The following is a 17,637-nucleotide window of genomic DNA, read 5'->3' on the forward strand; positions in this document are numbered from 1 at the left end:
TTTTCTTGCTTGACGTAGATGCCAAAACTTAAACGGAAGAGTTTTGCTCTTAATCTTACCTGTGTCTCTAACTGAATCACATACTAGGGATGGTATTTCCCTCTGATTTGGTAACTGTACTGCGTCCATGTTCAAAACACTTCTATAAGCTGAAGTTTTTGTAGTAGCCAGAAGGTGGCATCAAAATCAATTGAGTGGAAATCCCAAAGAACAGGAACATATGCAAGTATCAGGAATAACTTCCCTGAAACTCAATAGGCAGAGAAAGTTACATCAACAGAGAACTCTGTTTTCCTTTGAGGTCTCTGTCTTATCTGTTTCAACATTTTAGAAAACTCCAGTGCTTCTCCAAGAGTCCTTTTGGTTAGGCATGGATAAACAAAACACAAAATGGACAAACTCTACATCTCAAATATTATCATGCCATTTCTAAACATGAAATTTAAGCTTAGTTATAAGGAAGGTTTTTGAGAGCTGAGAATCTAAAAGTTGTTGTAAGTACATCGTGACACTAACTTAGTACAAATATTCTGTTATAATCTAACAAGAATTTCCTGGACTGTTTTGTTTGGGGTTCTTAAATTAATTACACATCCTAACATAGATGCATTTCATTTTACAACAGAAATGTGTGCGTACGTGTGTGTGTGTGTGTGTGTGTTATTTTAATGATATTTTACCAGTTTATGTTCAAGGTTTTTAGGACTGGTAAATATGCAACGCTTTATCAAAGGCTGTTCTATAATTTATTTAATTAATCTCTATTGATGGTCATGTAAGCTGTTCCCACTTTTTTACTACTATTTCATAGTACCTGTATCGCTGTAACATTAGGAAATTTTATGCAAATTTCCACTAGATAAGTTTCTAGGAGGAAAACTGCTGAATCAGAAAAAACATACAAATTTGATGAGTATTGAGGAGAAGCTACTTTTAGACAACAGGCTTGGGCAATGGAAACTCGATCAAACCAGAAGGGCCGGCCCAAAGTGACCCTGGCTGAATGAATACAAGAGGCCCATCAGGGGACCCACCTCAAAAGGTCCATAGGTTAGAGATAACCCATGGGCCACTTACAACCAGCCACAGTTACCAAAACAGGGAAGTTCACGTTTCCATATCTCCTCACCTTCCCCCTTTAAAAACAGCCCCCACTCACTACCTTCCTTGCAGATCTGTCTGGCCTGCAGCTCTCTTGAGATGTATTCAATAAACAGCAGGGGGAGGGGCAGAAGGAGAGGGAGAAGAAGGCTCCCCACTGATCAGGAAGCCTGTTGGAGGGCTCCATCCCAAGACCTGCAGATCATGACCTGAGCCAAAGGCAGATGCCAAAACATCTGAGCCACCCAAGCACCCCTGCCTCAGGTGAATTCTTGCTACTGCCAGCGCCACTGTCTTCCACCTGATAGCAGCCTCACACCTGGTGCCCCCCTCCATTCCTCCTCCTGAGAGGGAAACACCACATTTAGATACCACAGTTTTGATAAATATTATATTTCATTCCATATATTATATTTAATTCCACAGTGGAAAATGAGATGCTTCCCCCCCCTTACTGTTTAGCACTGTAAAATTTTAATGTTTTTAAATCTGACAACCTAATAAACAAAAAAAGTATTAATTTGCATTTCTTTAACTATAGTTGAACAGTGTCTCGTATGATTATTGGCCATTATGTTATTTTCTGTTTATGACTTTTGCCAGCATTGATATTGAATTATTCGTTTCCTCTTTGATTTTGTCACGCAGTTCATATAATAAAGCTATTGACCCATTGTTAGATACATACATTGAAAATATTTTTTTCTGGACTGCCACTTATCTTTTAACTTTGTATATAATGAGTTAAGTGGTAACATAGTGGCAATATATTTTTAGATAGACTTTCTTACCCATAATTCTATAAACATACTTCTATGCTTTCTTCTGTTACTTCTTTTATTGTATATTTTATGTATAAAATCTTCAGTGTTTCAGTATTCATTTTGGTGTAAGGTAGGAGATAAATATCTAATTTTTGAATAGTATTTCCATTAATCCAGTACTATTTAACAATTCATCTTTGTTACTGATTCAAAATCCTACCTTTATCACATTCCAAATTTATATTTATAAATGTATTTACTGCTTTCTGCCTATTTCTATGATAGTTCCACACTGTTTAAGTGATTGAAATCTGACATTCTCATAAATATTTTCATTTATGATTAAAAACTAACCATCATTTAAACCTCCTTCATAAATTTTCATATTAATATACATCTATTATAAGAATTAAAACAATTGAGATGCTTAAAACTATAAATTTATCATGTATTATGTAATTATTACATGATAGTTATGGTATCAGAAATCAGTGGGCAAAACATATTGCTCAACCAACTACCAACTATTCTCAGATCATTGCATCTGCAGTTAGAAAAAATTTGGATTCCTACTTCAGTCCATTTACAAAACAGAAATTCTAAGTAGATTAGAAATTTAAATATAAAATTAAGGGAACCACAAAAATAAAGGTGAATGTTATTTTCAAGAGTAGGAAAGCAGTTCTAGTCATGACACAAAATCCAGAAACTAATCAGCTGCTTTCTTATATACTAGCAATGTAACTGTACAAAGAGAAATCAGAGAATCAATTCCACTTACAAAAGCACCAAAAACCATCAGATACCTTGGAATAAACCTCGCCAAAGAGGTAAGGATCTATACTTTAGGAGAACATTCATGAAAGAAATTGAAGACACAAAAAGATAGAAAAACATTCCAAGCTCGTGGATCAGAAGAATAAACATTATTAACATGTCTATGCTGCCTAGAGCAATCTATACCTTCAATGCTATCCCACTCAAAATAACAATGGCAATTTTTCAGAATGCTGGAACAAACAATCCTAAAATTTGTATGGAACCAGAAAAGACCCCAAATTGCCAAAGAAATGCTGAAAAAGAGAACCAAAGCTGGGGGCATCACATTGCCTGATTTCAAGCTACATTACAAAGCTGTGATCACCAAGACAGTATGGTACTGCACAAAAACAGACACATAGACCAATGGAACAGAATAGAGAGCCCAGATATGGACTATCAACTCTATGGTCAAATAATCTTTGAAAAAGCAGAAAAAATATCCAATGGGAAAAAGACAGTCTCTTCAATAAATGGTGCTGGGAAAATTGAACAGCTATATACAGAAGACTGAAACTCAACCATTCTCTTACACTCTACACAAAGATAAACTCTAAATAGATGAAAGACCTCAATATGAGACAGGAATCCATCAAAATCCTTGAGGAGAGCACACACAGCAACCTCTTCAACCTTGGCTGCAGCAACTTCTTGCAAGACTCTTCTCCAAAGGGAAGGGCAACAAAGGCAAAAATGAACTATTAGGACTTCATCAGGACAAAAACCTTCTGAGCAGCAAAAGAAACAGTCAACAAAACTAAAAGGTAACCTACAGAATAGGAGAAGATATTTGCAAATGACACTACAGAGAAAGGGCTGATACCCAAGATCTATAAAGATCTTCTCAAACTCATTACCCCCCCCCCAAAAAAAGACAAAACAAATAATCAAGTCAAAAAATGGGCAGAAGACATGAACAGACACTTCTCCAAAAAAGACATAAAATTGGCTAACAGACACATGAAAAAGTGTTCATCATCCTTAGCCATCAGGGAAATTCAAATCAAAACCACACTGAAATATTACCTTACACCAGTTAGGATGGCAAAAATCAACAGAACAAGAAACAACAAAGATTGGAGACGTTGTGGAGAAAGGAGAACCCTCTTACACTGTTCGTGCAAATGCAAGTTGGCAGCCACTTGGGAAAACAGCGTGAAATTTCCTCGAAAATTGAATTAAAAATAGAATTACCCTACGACCCGGCAATTGCACTACTGTGTATTTACCTCAAAGATACAGATATAGTGAAAAGAAGTGTCACATGCACCTCAGTGTTCAATGCAGCAATGTCCACAATAGCTAAATTGTGGAAAGAGGTTAGATGCTTTTCAACAGATAAAGAAGATGCAGTCCATATACACAATGGAATATTAGTTAGCCATCAGAAAGGATGAATACCCAACTTTTGCATCAACATGGATGGGACTGGAGATTATACTGAGTGAAATAAGTTAAACAGAGAAAGTCAATTATCATATGGTTTCACTTACTTGTGGAACATAACGAATAACATGGAGGCCATTAGGAGAAGGAAGGGAAAAACAAAGGGAGAGAAATCAGAGCAGGAGACAAACCATGAGAGACTATGTACTCTGAGAAACAAACTGGGGGGTTTTAGAAGGGAGGGCGTTGAGGGGATGGGTGAGCTGGGTGATGGGTATTAATGAGGGCACAGATTGTCATATGCAAACAATTTATCATGGAACACTACATCAAAAACTAATGATGTACTACTGTATGGTGACCAACATAACAATAAAAAAATCTAAAAACTATAATGGAAAAAAATCAACAGAATTACCTCCTAAAAACATAAACATAATTTTTAATGGCTCCATTACATTAGAGGTATCATAATTTATCATCATCCACACATTTCTGGATATCTGTAGAGTTTCCAATATATTGTTGTTATAAATCATAGGTTAATGCACATGTCTGTGTTACACTAGGATTGTCTTTGAATGATCTGTAGGTGCTGCAATTTGTATCCCATTTTTGTTGGAAATAAGTAGGTCATTGGCTTAGATCTAGAAAACTTACTGTTACACAGATCCTTTAAAAAAAAATAGCCTATTTTAAGAACTAGAGATTTAGACAGTTGTATGTTTTGTTTTGTTTTGTTTTTTTACACCATCTGGTGCTTTCTTTGTCCTTCATAGTGTAAAAGTTTTTTGGCAATGTCTAGGATTTTCTGAGTTACTGAGGTTAAAATAAGAATTACCGCTCTAGATGAGGACTTAGTTCAGTCTCCAATGGGCAACGAGGACATTTTGTAGGAGTTCGCTCCTCTGTCATAAACTCAATCTGATATGATTAAGGATTTGATCCTCACCCACCCTGCTGCCCAAATTTCTAGTTTCTCTCGATCATCTGTAATAATTCTACTCTGTGAATTTTAATACTTTCCTGAATCTATTTTTTAAATTTGTATCTCTTGGAATAATAAGCTCCAAAGTTATGGGTGGGCAACAGACTGAACACAACAAACGTTCACACGAAAGCACACAAAAAATGTTTTGGGACTTATATTTTTGTTGTTTTTGGTAGAAGTGAGGGCTTATATATATATATATATATATATATATATATATATATATATATATTTTTTTTTTTTTTACCTATTCAATGCTAACTTTTACAGAAATGGATTTAGCTATGAAGAACCAGGAGATCTAGTAAAAACCCAGGTATTGCCAGAAAAGAAATGGACCAGTGGGAAAGGAGAGGAGAGTTTCTAAAAATGTGAAATTTATGTTTTTATTTTGTTTTTTTAGGGTAAAGAAATAGAAAACTTGCTTTCGGAAATTGGAAACTTTTGTTATGATTAGCATTAGAAAGGAATTTGATAGAACATACTCCTTTATTTCAGCTAGTCAGAGTCATTATCTGTGGTAACCAAGAAGCCCTGAAAAGCCTACCACTCACTGAAGACTTCTGGGTGACACACATTTTCAAAAGCGAAGTAATTTGCCAGTAGGCACTGTGGCAAAAACAATTCTAACTGTAACGTTTAGCTAGTCAGAACTCAGACTTCTAAAAGCCTATTTCATAAGGCATTTTAAAAAATGGTTTCTGATAAAAATCACTCATCCAATTCATCCACTATAATTATACTTTTACTAAGCAGAGTCTTCATGCATTCTAATAAATGCTGCATAACAATGACAACTTGTCCTAAGTCATATGGTATGAAATTTCCCAATTGCTTATAAAAGGTATCTAAGAAAAACTGATGGGAAAAACTTCTTTTCGAATTTCAATCTTCCTACAAAGTCTAGTAGGATTATTGTACAAATTATTTTCTCACCAGCGAGACCCCAAGTCCTGGCCATTACGGCTCACCTGCTTGTACCCACCAACATTTGTCCCACATTTTCCTTAAGCTCTTCTTCCCAACTTAGCTCTTAACTCAGACAAAGGACCTTATGGGCATAACGTCTCATGATGGACATTGAAACTACCTCAAGCAATAATGACTGCCTGAGGAAGAGCTCCGGTGGCCCAGACCACCAAGCCAGTTTGAGCTAAACCCTGACTCACTTCTGCACAGATGGAACATGGAGTGACCTCTGGAATGACCTTCAATTACCTTTACTTCATTGTAATACTAAAATCTCTGCCCAAGATGGAGCATGAGCCTCATTTACATACCATATGATATATATCTCAAAAGTATATATATATATATCTTTAGGCATAGTTCTTTAAGGTTCAGGTATGACCTTATACCTATCTCTGCATACGATGACAAGGCTTTCCTATCTAAATATTCATCCTAACCTCAAATAAAAGGGACCCATTCATCCTTGCTCAGAGAGTTACAACTTATTTCCTGTGATCAACTTATTTAGTGCAAATAAAGTTTCCTTTGTGTGACAACTCACCTGGTGTAGTTTCTACCTGAGACTCACCAAGGAGTGAGCTCACGCTGGTTCAGTTACAATTTCTTGGCTCCCCCTTAGACAGTAATATCAGACAAAGGAAAGGCAGCCATACTCACTCATTGGGGGTGCCCTTCTGGCCACAAAAGTGACCCTTGCTGTCTGTAGGGTAGGCCACTCTCCTGGGGTCTCCATGTACCCAGGCTGCAGGAACAAGAAAGGACAAAAACTCTATCAGCGACAGCTGACTAAAGGCAGTCTGATTTGAGAAATTAGAATGCATGACTGCAACACACTAACCTCTCCCCTCAGTCACAGGAGATTATTGATTTTCTTCAAAGAGTAATTTCTTAATGAAAAGTAAAATAAAATATGGATGAATCAGTCAGAAAACACATTTCTCTTAATCTCTCAGGACTCATCTGGGTTGTAGCCAAAACCTGAGGTAATGCACTTAGAAAATGACATTTATTAGAATGTGAATTAGAGGGCACACTACAAATGCTTGGTTGGCTAGAAGTCACTTTTTTTCTAGGGCTTAAAACTAAATGACTTCATAGCAGAGCTAATAAATTTACAGTAAATATTATGATGTAATTCTTTTGGGTTATATATAAGTGAAAACCATTTAAAAATTCAACCGAATGAAACTGTAGTACCCAATTCACATTGACTAGTTCTTTATGACTTTATGTGCCATTATGAAAGGCAAACATCAGCAACTTTAGTGGCAATATATAATAAAGATTTTTTTCTGCATTTTGTCAGATAATCTCAACGCTTAGTATAAATAACAAGTGTTCTCAAACTTAAGGAAAACTGAAGGCTTGATTCTGTTTTCTCAGAAAATGCTGGGCTTTATATCATATAAACTCATCACCTTTATTTTCCAAGAATTATGAACTTGACTGACAGCGAGAATATAGAATGACAGAAAGTAACAGGCATTAGCTAAATAGTACCATCTAATTCTAACTGAATGCTTCTAACTTTTTCAGTCTGATTTATGTAGTTCCTAAAAATCTAGAAAATGCACTAGCCATCTGAAAACACTTGCCTCTGCATATGGAAAACCTATCTCTCTTTCCTTTGCTTCCTTTAACAGTTGCCCAGCTATCTCCTTACTCACATTTATTGGATTTGACAGTTCATGTAATAATTCAATCACCCTCACGTCCATGGCCTATGTGACTCAGGAAGATAAAAAAAAATCAATTCTGAATGAGAATTTTAATATGGAAGAGAAATTTTTCTCAATAATTTTTCTCATCCATCCAAGTCTTTCCTGTTACTATCTAAGTACCCAGAAAAGTCTTTGTTTCATTCTTTCTTCAATGTCATAGAGCCAAATAGGTTTCATCTTCTAATACAGTCTTATAAAATCTGATTCACTCAGGCAGTCCTCTGCTGCCTTATCTTCCTGTCTGTATTTCCCAGAACAAAGAGAGTCGACTGCAAAGAAAGCATTTAAATGTCATCTAAGCATTCAGTGGCCAATGTCTCTGGATGCTATTTCATTATACTCTGCTTTTATGTCTTTTTTTTGAGTCACATTTTAACTAAAGCTAAGAGGTCCACTTTTACCTATTTCCTGCAATATTTTTCTTTTATCCTGAAATATTTTATTCCTTTCCTATACAAATATTAACTCAGAAATGGCACATAAGGATGTATTTAGATTGCTAGGTTGGCTTCTTAATATACTTATGACACTGAACAAGTCATTTAATTGTTTTAGTTTTGGCTTTCTAATTTGTTGCTACAAAATGGGCACAAAAATACCAAATCCTATAAGAATGTTGAGAATATTAAAGAAGATAATAAAGTATAATACCTAACATGGTGCTTTGCATGCAATATGGACTTGGTAACATTAGTTCCTATTTTAGGTTTCCCAGACGTAAATCCGGAGATAAGGACTTTGCTGTGGGTAGGTTAATTTAGGAGATAATTCTAGGAAGCGTAAGTGGGAAGGAAGCAAAGCCAATGAAAGGCATGTTCACAAGACGGGTACTTTTGGGGACGTGGGGACTCCATCCTGCTGAGGACCTTCTGAGGAGCCACATAGAACATGCTTACTGAGGGGCATGGTGAAATAGCCTACCATAGCTGTAAGCAAACCCAGAAGAATGGAAGGGATGTGAGGGGCATTAGCAGAATCTGCCATAGTTTCTTTCCCTTTTTCATCAATTAACCAAAGAATTTACTAAGTGGCCACTATGCATCCGGTACTAGAAGTCAATACCAATATAGTTTATATCAGACTTCAAGAAAAGAGAAGCGGAGCAACAAAATTTGCAGAAGCAGGTACCTGAGTGGCTCAGTTGGTTTAGCATCTGACTTGAATTCTGCTCAGGTCATGATCTAGGGAGGTGAGATTGAATCTCAAGTCGGGCTCCACCCTCAACAAGAAATCTGCTTGAGATTCTCTCTCTCCCCCTCTCCTTTTGCCCCTCCCTCATGCCCGTGTGCCCTCTCAAATAAATAAATAAAATCTTTAAAATTTACCAAAGCCATAGAGAAGAACTGAACGTGGCAAAGATTGAAAAATGACTAGAACTTGGACCAGGTAGCCAGGAGCAGGGAAGAATTTATAGATTGAGGAAACAGTATAATGATAAGAGCTTCACTGTATTAATCACTTACAATGGGTCAAGTACTATGCTAATTGTATTGCATCCATTGTCTTATTTGAGTCTCGCAGTAATTCTATAAGGTAGATATTATTTTCACTCAGATTTTGTAGGGTAAAAAAAACAAAGCTGCAATAAAAAGATGGCAGGGAGGGGCAGAGAGAGAGAGAGAATCCTAAGCAGGCTCCATGCCCAGCATGTAAGCCCGACTGCACAACCCCAAGATCATGACCTGAGCCAACATCAAGAGTTGGACACATAACCTACTGAACCACCCAAGTGCCCCTCAGAATTTTATTTACTTCTCAGGGTCATGGTTTTCAGTGGCATGAACAGGGCTTAAAGTTAGGCTTGTTGCTGTCTAAAGCTTAAGCTTTTTTTTTTGTTTGTTTTTTTGTTTAGATTTTATTTATTTCTTTGGCAGAGACAGATCACAAGTAGGCAGAGAGGCAGGCAGAGAGAAAGGAGGAAGCAGGCTCCCTGCCGAGAAGAGAGCCCAACGCGGGACTCGATCCCAGGACCCTAGGATCATGACCTGAGCTGAAGGCAGAGGCTCAACCCACTGAGCCACCCAGGCGCCCCTAAAGCTTAAGCTTTAACCGCCAGGCAGCTGTAATGCTGCCTGCTAGAGGATAAATTAGGAATGAGCTTGTTAGCAGTGGGAAACTACAGGGATATTGGCTAGATGAGGATCAGCAGGATGTTGGACACATATGGTAGGAAAGGAGATGTCACAGGTAATTTTGGAACTCTGTCACTTGAAAAGAAAAACTTTGTACTTGGCAGGAGAGGACAAGTATCTGGTTGGGAGGGAGCTGGTGCCTGGGGACAAAGGAGAAAGAGACAAAGATTTAATTGTCAAGGGAAGAATGCCCTTTTATGGTTCTGTAGTTTTAAATTGAGACAGGTGGCTGGGATATGAAGTTGCTGCTACACCTCTCTAGACAAGCTCTGGCACAGAAGCTGTGCTGCCGACCATCTGTGCTTGAGCTGGAACGTCAAATCTTTGCTACCAGCTGCAAAGACCAGTTTCAACCAAGTCACCTCAGCCAAGGGTATCTGGTTTTATCTCCTCCATCAGTTCCCCATCTTGTCACACCTTCACTGGAGGAATTGGACAGGGGGAAAAAAGGAGGAAATGGAGACATGCAGCAACAGCATTTTATCTGTGAACAAATCGGGACTGCCACATTTTACTCCCTTTCTTAGAATTTCTCTATTCATGGCACTTCTTGGAATCTGCTGTCCAATATGGTAGCCACTAGCCACTTGAGTCCACGGAACACTTAACTGTGGCTTATCTAAACCGAGACACGTTCGAAGTACAAAATACACATCAGATTTTAATGACAGTATGCAGAAAAAAAGAACTAAAATTTCAATAATTTTTATATTGATCATATCTGAACTCATAGTTATTGTTAAATACAATATATTATTAAAGTTAATTTTTCACTTATCTCTTTTTATTCTCTTAACAATGGCTATTGGAAAATTTGACATTACACGTGACTCACATTTTGTTGTTCCTGGATAGATCTACTCTTAAATTTTCCCCACGAATGTCAAGGATTTGTTATATACACTGATTAATAGTGCCATTACATCACAGATTTGTTGGGGTACCTGGGTAGCTCATTCATCTGTGCTCAACTCTTGATTTCAGCTCAGGTCATGATCTTGGGGTCATAAGATTGAGCCCTGCATTAGGTTCCGTGCTTGGCAGGGAGTCTGCTTGAGATTCTCTCTTTCCCTCTCCTTCTACCCCTCCCCCAACTCACATGCTCTCTCTCTAGAAAATAATTTTTAAAATCTTTAAAAAAAAATAGTGCTGTAACTTCAGATTTGCAAGTCAGTCCTTCTCTAACCACATCATACCCCATGCATCCTTTTTATAATAAATATTTTGCCATGTTCCTTTTACAATTTTAAATAATACACATAACAAACTCACCCACATACATAATTTCTTTTAAAATATCAATATCATGGGGGCCTGGGTGGCTCAGTGGGTTAAGCCTCTGCCTTCGGCTAAGGTCATGATCTCAGGGTCCTGGGATCGAGCCCCGCATCGGGCTCTCTGCTCAGCAGGGAACCTGCTTCCCCCTCTCTCTGCCTACCTGTGATCTCTCTCTCTGTCAAATAAATTTAAAAAATCTTAAAAAAAATCAATATCATGTCCTCATGTAATGTAAATGAGAAATAGAAAATAGTTTATAAAGTATGCATATCAATATGCAAATGCTTAAGTGGCTAAACCAAAAGATAGTGAATGAAGCTAGTTGTATGCACCTATAGATAGAATCACTGAATGTAACAACTATAACTACAAGAATATGTAGGTGTACTTACTGTGTAAGAGACTTAAATAATACAAATGTGTCATTAACGATATGATTTTCTTAAGTGAATAAATCTTAGTGATTTCTAACAAAAAATTACACTCTTTAAATTCCCTTGGTATTCACTGAAACCATGCAAAAATAATGTTTGTAATTTTAAAACAGAAGTTCTAGATTCAATGACTTAAAAAATGAGTAGCCGTTTACATGAGGGACATGGGGAAGTCAGGCAGTAAGTGAGACAATTCTTGGTGGTATAGAACTATCCCAGATATTGTAAAACATCTACCTTTCCTGCTCCCATCCACTAAATGCCAGTAGCACTCCCCCTCAAACACAATGACAATCACAGAGTCAACTCAGGGGCACCTGGGTGGCTCAGTGGGTTAAAGCCTCTGCCTTTGGCTCAGGTCATGATCTCAGGGTCCTGGGATCGAGCCCCGCATCAGGCTCTCTGCTCAGCAGGGAGCCTGCTTCCTCCTCTCTCTCTCTGCCTGCTTCTCTGCCTACTTGTGATCTCTGTCAAATAAATAAATAAAATCTTTAAAAAAAAAACAAAAACAAAAAGTCAACTCAAATTTTTTGAAAGACCTAGTCAGCGGTACTGCTTCAGTTGAGTTCCACTGGTTTATATGTTCATTCACACACTCAAAAATATATATATAAAAAAAACCCATACATATGTATGTATATCCCAAATTATCTTTTTTGCTTCCATATTTTATGGGGGTGGATATATCATGGAGTTCTTTCTTATAATTTAATACCATTTACTTTTATTCAGCTGACCACCACCTATGATGACTTTGAGATAGGTCCAAAAATTATTTGACCTTTTTCCTTCTAGAGATGGTGCATAATTCCCCATCTCTTCTGTGTGGACTAGACTTAGTGACTTGCTTCTAATGAACAGAATGTGGCAGAAATTACATTTGGGTGACTTCCAAAATTAGGTCATAAAAGGCATCCACGGCTTCATCTTTGCTCTCCTTTCGATCACTAGCTCTAGGGCTTGCAATACTCAGAAAGTCCTACAGAAAAGCCCACATGACTGCCAGCGGTCTGTGAGTACTGAAGCTTCCTGCCAACATTCATGTAAGTGAGTCATCTTAAAGCCTGGCCCTCCACTTGAAACAAGCCTTCAACTGACTGTAGCCTAGGCTTAAATCTTGACTGAAATCTCATGAAGCCATGAACTTGGAGCCAGAGCCACCTGGCGAAGCAGTTCCCAATTCTTGACCACAGACACTGTGAAATAAGAAACATTCATTGCCTTATGGAGTGATCAACTGTGTAGCAATAAAGAAGCAATTACTATACAGCTTTTAAAAATATTTTATATACTTGAAAGATTTAATCATTTTTCTCTTCTCTGATCTAAATATTCATAATAATTAAATCCCCTATTCTATTTGATTCACTTTGTTATGTTTCTTAACCCATAGCTACAATTGCTAGGATTTTAGTAATTTTTTTCTTCACTATATGATTTAATACATGGAGTCCTCAACTTGATGTAGATAATCCCTAGGTCCTAACCAATTATACAGCACCTGATACCTATTAACCTTAATTCTTAAAAGAAAGTTAGCATGAAAAGCTTTAAAGTGCCAGTCTAGAAAATGATCAAACTCCCATTCACTCATTCATACATACAGGATGGTCAATTATCACATTTCTATCCATTTAGTCATTCACTCATTGGGCCATACTTACTGTGGTAGGCACATAAAGACTCTGAGGATATAGAGATGAACACATTCATATTTAGTATATTATTTCATAATTAACACATTCTCCCTAAGGAAACTATATTTCATCATGATTGGCCATTGTAGCAAGAGAATGGCTTCTAAAGAATGATAAGAATTATCTTTAGCTTAATGAAGTCACAACCTTAATTTTAACTGTTCTTCGGGTTGTAGTCTTTACCAGAACACATCAAAGTGGTCTCTGCTGCCTTGAATGCAGCAGCTGGTCCTTTCCTCCTTTCCCAATAAGTGGAGAACACCAAGGGAATTTGCTTTCACCTGGAAAAGATAGTATTGCATCCTCACTATCTTCCTTCAAAGTCATAGGACTGCCTAGCTCTTTGCCACAATTTAGTCTGCCGAGTTTTGATACTCTTATTCCACAGGGCACCACACAAATTCCTTACGTTGGTGGCATTCTAAGATCTGGAGAATATTAGAAAGCATGTGATTTTGATGCCTCCAAAGGACTTACATACGCTAATGAATGGGAAATAAATCTTAGGAAAATGCAAGTCTTCTAAAACAGACTTGAGGAGTCCAGTAAGACAGCTCCTCCAAGGTGAAAGATAAGTTGCTGCACCTTGCATTCTCTGTTAAGAAAGAGGCACAACTCTAATCACCTACCAGATTTGAGCAAAACCCAGAGTAATAAAATGTTTTTCAACAGAATCCATTCTACTGTATATGTAGATCTACCAGCAGGCATGGCATAATGTACTCAATGGTGCTCAAAATATCTGTCAGAACAGGATGCTGTATGCAACCTATGGAAAATGTCTTTTAGAGAGTCATAGTTGGGGTTCCCTGGGGTTTTGGAGAAAATTCATGTGGTTTCAAGCAAAAGATTGTTCTTTTGAGAAGTTGCTCCTGAATCATACTCAATGACATAAGAAGCCCAGCATAAACTAGATGTTATCTGATCCATCAAGCCTAAAGTTAGCTGTGCCCCACAGCACTCCATTATTGAGCAGAAGTGGTATATTCATACGGTGCTTGAGAAAGTCATGAAGGCACGAGAAAGTTACATAAAAATACTGGTTACAATAGTATGTTGACTCTTGAGGTGCTGTCTTAACATGGACCTATGACTCATGAAAGGGACCTTATGATAGTTCACTGGGGGAAAAAATTAAACTAGATTCATAGATGGCTACAGAGGATCTGTTGGTACCGATCAGGGGAAATGCTCCTGGTTATCTACTTTGACTGGAAGAAGAGATGACTTGAATTACTTGTTTATTCATAAATAGAAGTCAACAATTTGGCCACATTGTCATGGACTTGAAAATAGAACTATTAGACAAGGAAGTTAGAGAAATAACTAGAAGGACTGAACTTAAAATGGACCTAGAATATGAAGATGTTGAGGTTTCATATGGTTACTGAGTAAAGACCCTTTTGTAGCGGTATCTTTTATGATTAAATGTTAAGACATTTATTTAATGATTTCATTGAAAAGTAATCACGACAACAGGGATGAAGATTATGCGGGAATTTTGATAACATGGAGTTTTATCCAAAAGGGCTGACTTGGCTCCTAACAATGCTTATGTGACAAATTTGCTAGTAGTGGATGACCAACCCTGAACTAGCCAACCTTATGAATAGTTGAATACCCTATCAGAGATCCATTTGAAGCACTACTTAAGAAGCAATACCTTTCAAGTTTGGGTTGTTATTTTTTTAGAGTAGAGCAGGATCCTAGCAGGAAATACACGTTATAGTCACACAGAAAAATTGTAGAGAATTTAGTAAATAAAGACACGGGTAGAGTTATGGGAAATAAGAGTTGATGCAGTACCCAGAGGCTAGCAACAATTGGGAGCCATTTTTGCTTCTATGACTGAACTAGCAAAGGGGAAAGAGGTTACCCAAATCCAGAAAGAAAGGCGAAATGGAAACACCGACTGGTAAGACTGGAAGCCTTAGGGAGAGAGGTATAGCTAACCTGAAAGGACTTGCCAGGAAGAGAGCCAGAAAAATACATTTCACAAACTCATTCTCCTACGCTCCAAGCTATTACTGATACCTCCTACTGGCCAAACCATATCAGAAGCTGCAGGACTAGAGAACCTGTTGATATAATCCTTAGGGTTATATGTTAGTTTCTCAGAGGACAGAGCAGGGTGAAGAACAGGTAGAGGAGACTGGAGGGGACAAAGAAAAATACCCAGCCTGTATTCTGAATAAGTGACCAGCCTACCCAAGGATGGAACTTTCGATATATTCAGCAAAACATCTAGAACATGGGGTGCCTGGGTGGCTCAGTGGGTAAGGTCTCTGCCTTCGGCTCAGGTCATGATCTCAGGGTCCTGGGATTAAGCCCTGCATCAGGCTCTCTGCTCAGCAGGGAGCCTGCTTCCCCCTCCCCCTGCCTGCCTCTCTGCCTGCTTGTGATCTCTCTCTCTCTGTCAAATAAATAAAATCTTTTAAAAAAACTTTACAACATTATTAAAAACAAAAGAGTAAACAAAATAACCAGAGGTATAAGATTTCAGATTTTCTTTTGTCAGAATTTAGTGCCACATAGAGGAGCAAGAGAAAAGAGCAAAAAAAGAAAGACACACATTCTAAATTTCAGAGTCTGAAATGGAAGGGGTGACAGTAGGAGGTAAAAGTGGGAAATGCATATTTTTAAGAAATCTTTGGGAAAAAAATAGAAAAAGCATTGAAAGAAAATGGAAAACCAACCAAATAATCCAAAAAACTAAATAAACCTTTTTACATCTTTGTTGTTTTCTTCATTAGCAAGACTGACTCTATGCTGTTTACTTTAATATACTTTTTCTAGTTTTCTAGGTAATGTTAATCTATCACATTCATAACCTGTTTAAAGGTTTTGATTCACATTGGAAAATGAGGTTTTTTTTTTAAAGGTAAGGAAGTAGTTGGAAATAATGACAGAAATTTATTCATTCTTCATTCTTTCTACAGATATTTTTTGAGTACCCGCTATGTGTCAGCACGAAGGTCCTTGCTCTCTGAGCCTAAAGTCTATTGGAGGAAAGAGATCTTAATGAATGAATTGCACAAACATAAAATTACAATTCTGACAAGCAATGCAAATGAGCAAAAATGGTACAAAGAGAAGGATTAATAGAAGCCAATGACCAAATGAAAGAGGTCAGGGATGATGTCTTTGAAGAGGTAATGCAGGAGCTGAGACTTGAGAAATGAACGGATGCACAAGGAGGCGTCCATTAGAGGGACACACGGATGAAGTCCCTAGGAGGGGTGGGGCATGATGGGTACTGCAATGGAAAAGGAAAGCAGTGTGGTGCAGAGACAGGCTGACTCATGGTTCCGATATGAATAGACAGGCAGTATCCTAGGTTATTTTCTATAATGAAGTACAGAGAGATGGTTCTAGCATAATATGTTGATCAGTACCAGCATACAATCCATAGCAGAAGTTCTGTTCTCTTCCTATTCAAATTTTCCTTGAAAAACCTCAAGGTCACCACACATTCAGTGTCACTCATCATGGTGTTTGCTTAATTGTAGTTCCATAATTGGCAACACCCCCTTGTTTTATATGAAGGAAGAGCTCTCATCATTCCTGAAAATTGATGTAATTTATTACATCTGAAAATGCTCCATGTAATATTCATTAATATCTACTAATAAATACATCTTTTTTGAAAGATCCATGAAATCATTTGAGGTCTTCCTGGCCAAAAACCCCCAAAGAATGAGATACTGTCTGACATAATTTTATTTACTCTATAGGATGAGCATTAACTGAAAGAAAAAAAAAATCAAGCCTATATTAGTAAGTGTCTATTAGCATAAAGACTGTGCTTCCCTTTTTAGTGCATACTTATTAGAGGCTAATTTTGCAAACAACCACGGAATGTAGACAATGACAGCACAGTGAAGTGAACACACACTCAGTCCCATAGTGTTAAGACCAAAGCTATTAGATTATTCATGGCTTTTGCTTGCAGAAGAATACCTGCTTTCCACTTACTCCTCTGACACTTGCTGTTTTAAGCCCAACTCTATGTGTGTGAAATTAGGAGAGGAAGAGAAGGAGAGAGAGAAAAGCATTAGGAGACTATCATGGGGTTCTGGTCAGTCAGTCCCCTTTCTTACTTAAAAGATTCCTTATCTTCTTCTTCATTAAATAAAAGTCACTATAGTATGATGGTTAAGAGCACAGGCTCTAGAATTAAACTCTCTGGGTTGTATTGGTGAATAAAACTAAATGACAAAGTGACATAGCAATTGATACAAATCTAGATCAATTGCCTACTCCCTTTAATTTTCGGCTTTAGAAATAACTTTGAAGGACCACTTTAAGCAAAACTGGTACATTCGTGTGTGTGTGTGTGTTG

At 37.5% G+C, this 17,637-nt stretch overlaps 1 protein-coding gene across 5 annotated transcripts in view; it reads right to left on the bottom strand.

Annotated features, from left to right (window-relative positions):
• SLC44A5 (solute carrier family 44 member 5) overlaps positions 1-17,637 on the bottom strand; it is a 395,909-nt gene that overhangs the window by 92,315 nt on the left and 285,957 nt on the right. For all 5 annotated transcript variants that reach the window (XM_082686570.1, XM_082686574.1, XM_082686573.1 and 2 more), the window contains one exon: positions 6,691-6,775. In XM_082686570.1, coding sequence (XP_082542696.1) covers positions 6,691-6,775 — 85 coding nt within the window. The remainder of the gene's footprint in view (positions 1-6,690; positions 6,776-17,637) is intronic.

Source organism: Mustela nivalis (assembly GCF_964662115.1).
Source record: "Mustela nivalis genome assembly, chromosome: 10".
Lineage (NCBI taxonomy): Eukaryota > Metazoa > Chordata > Mammalia > Carnivora > Mustelidae > Mustela > Mustela nivalis.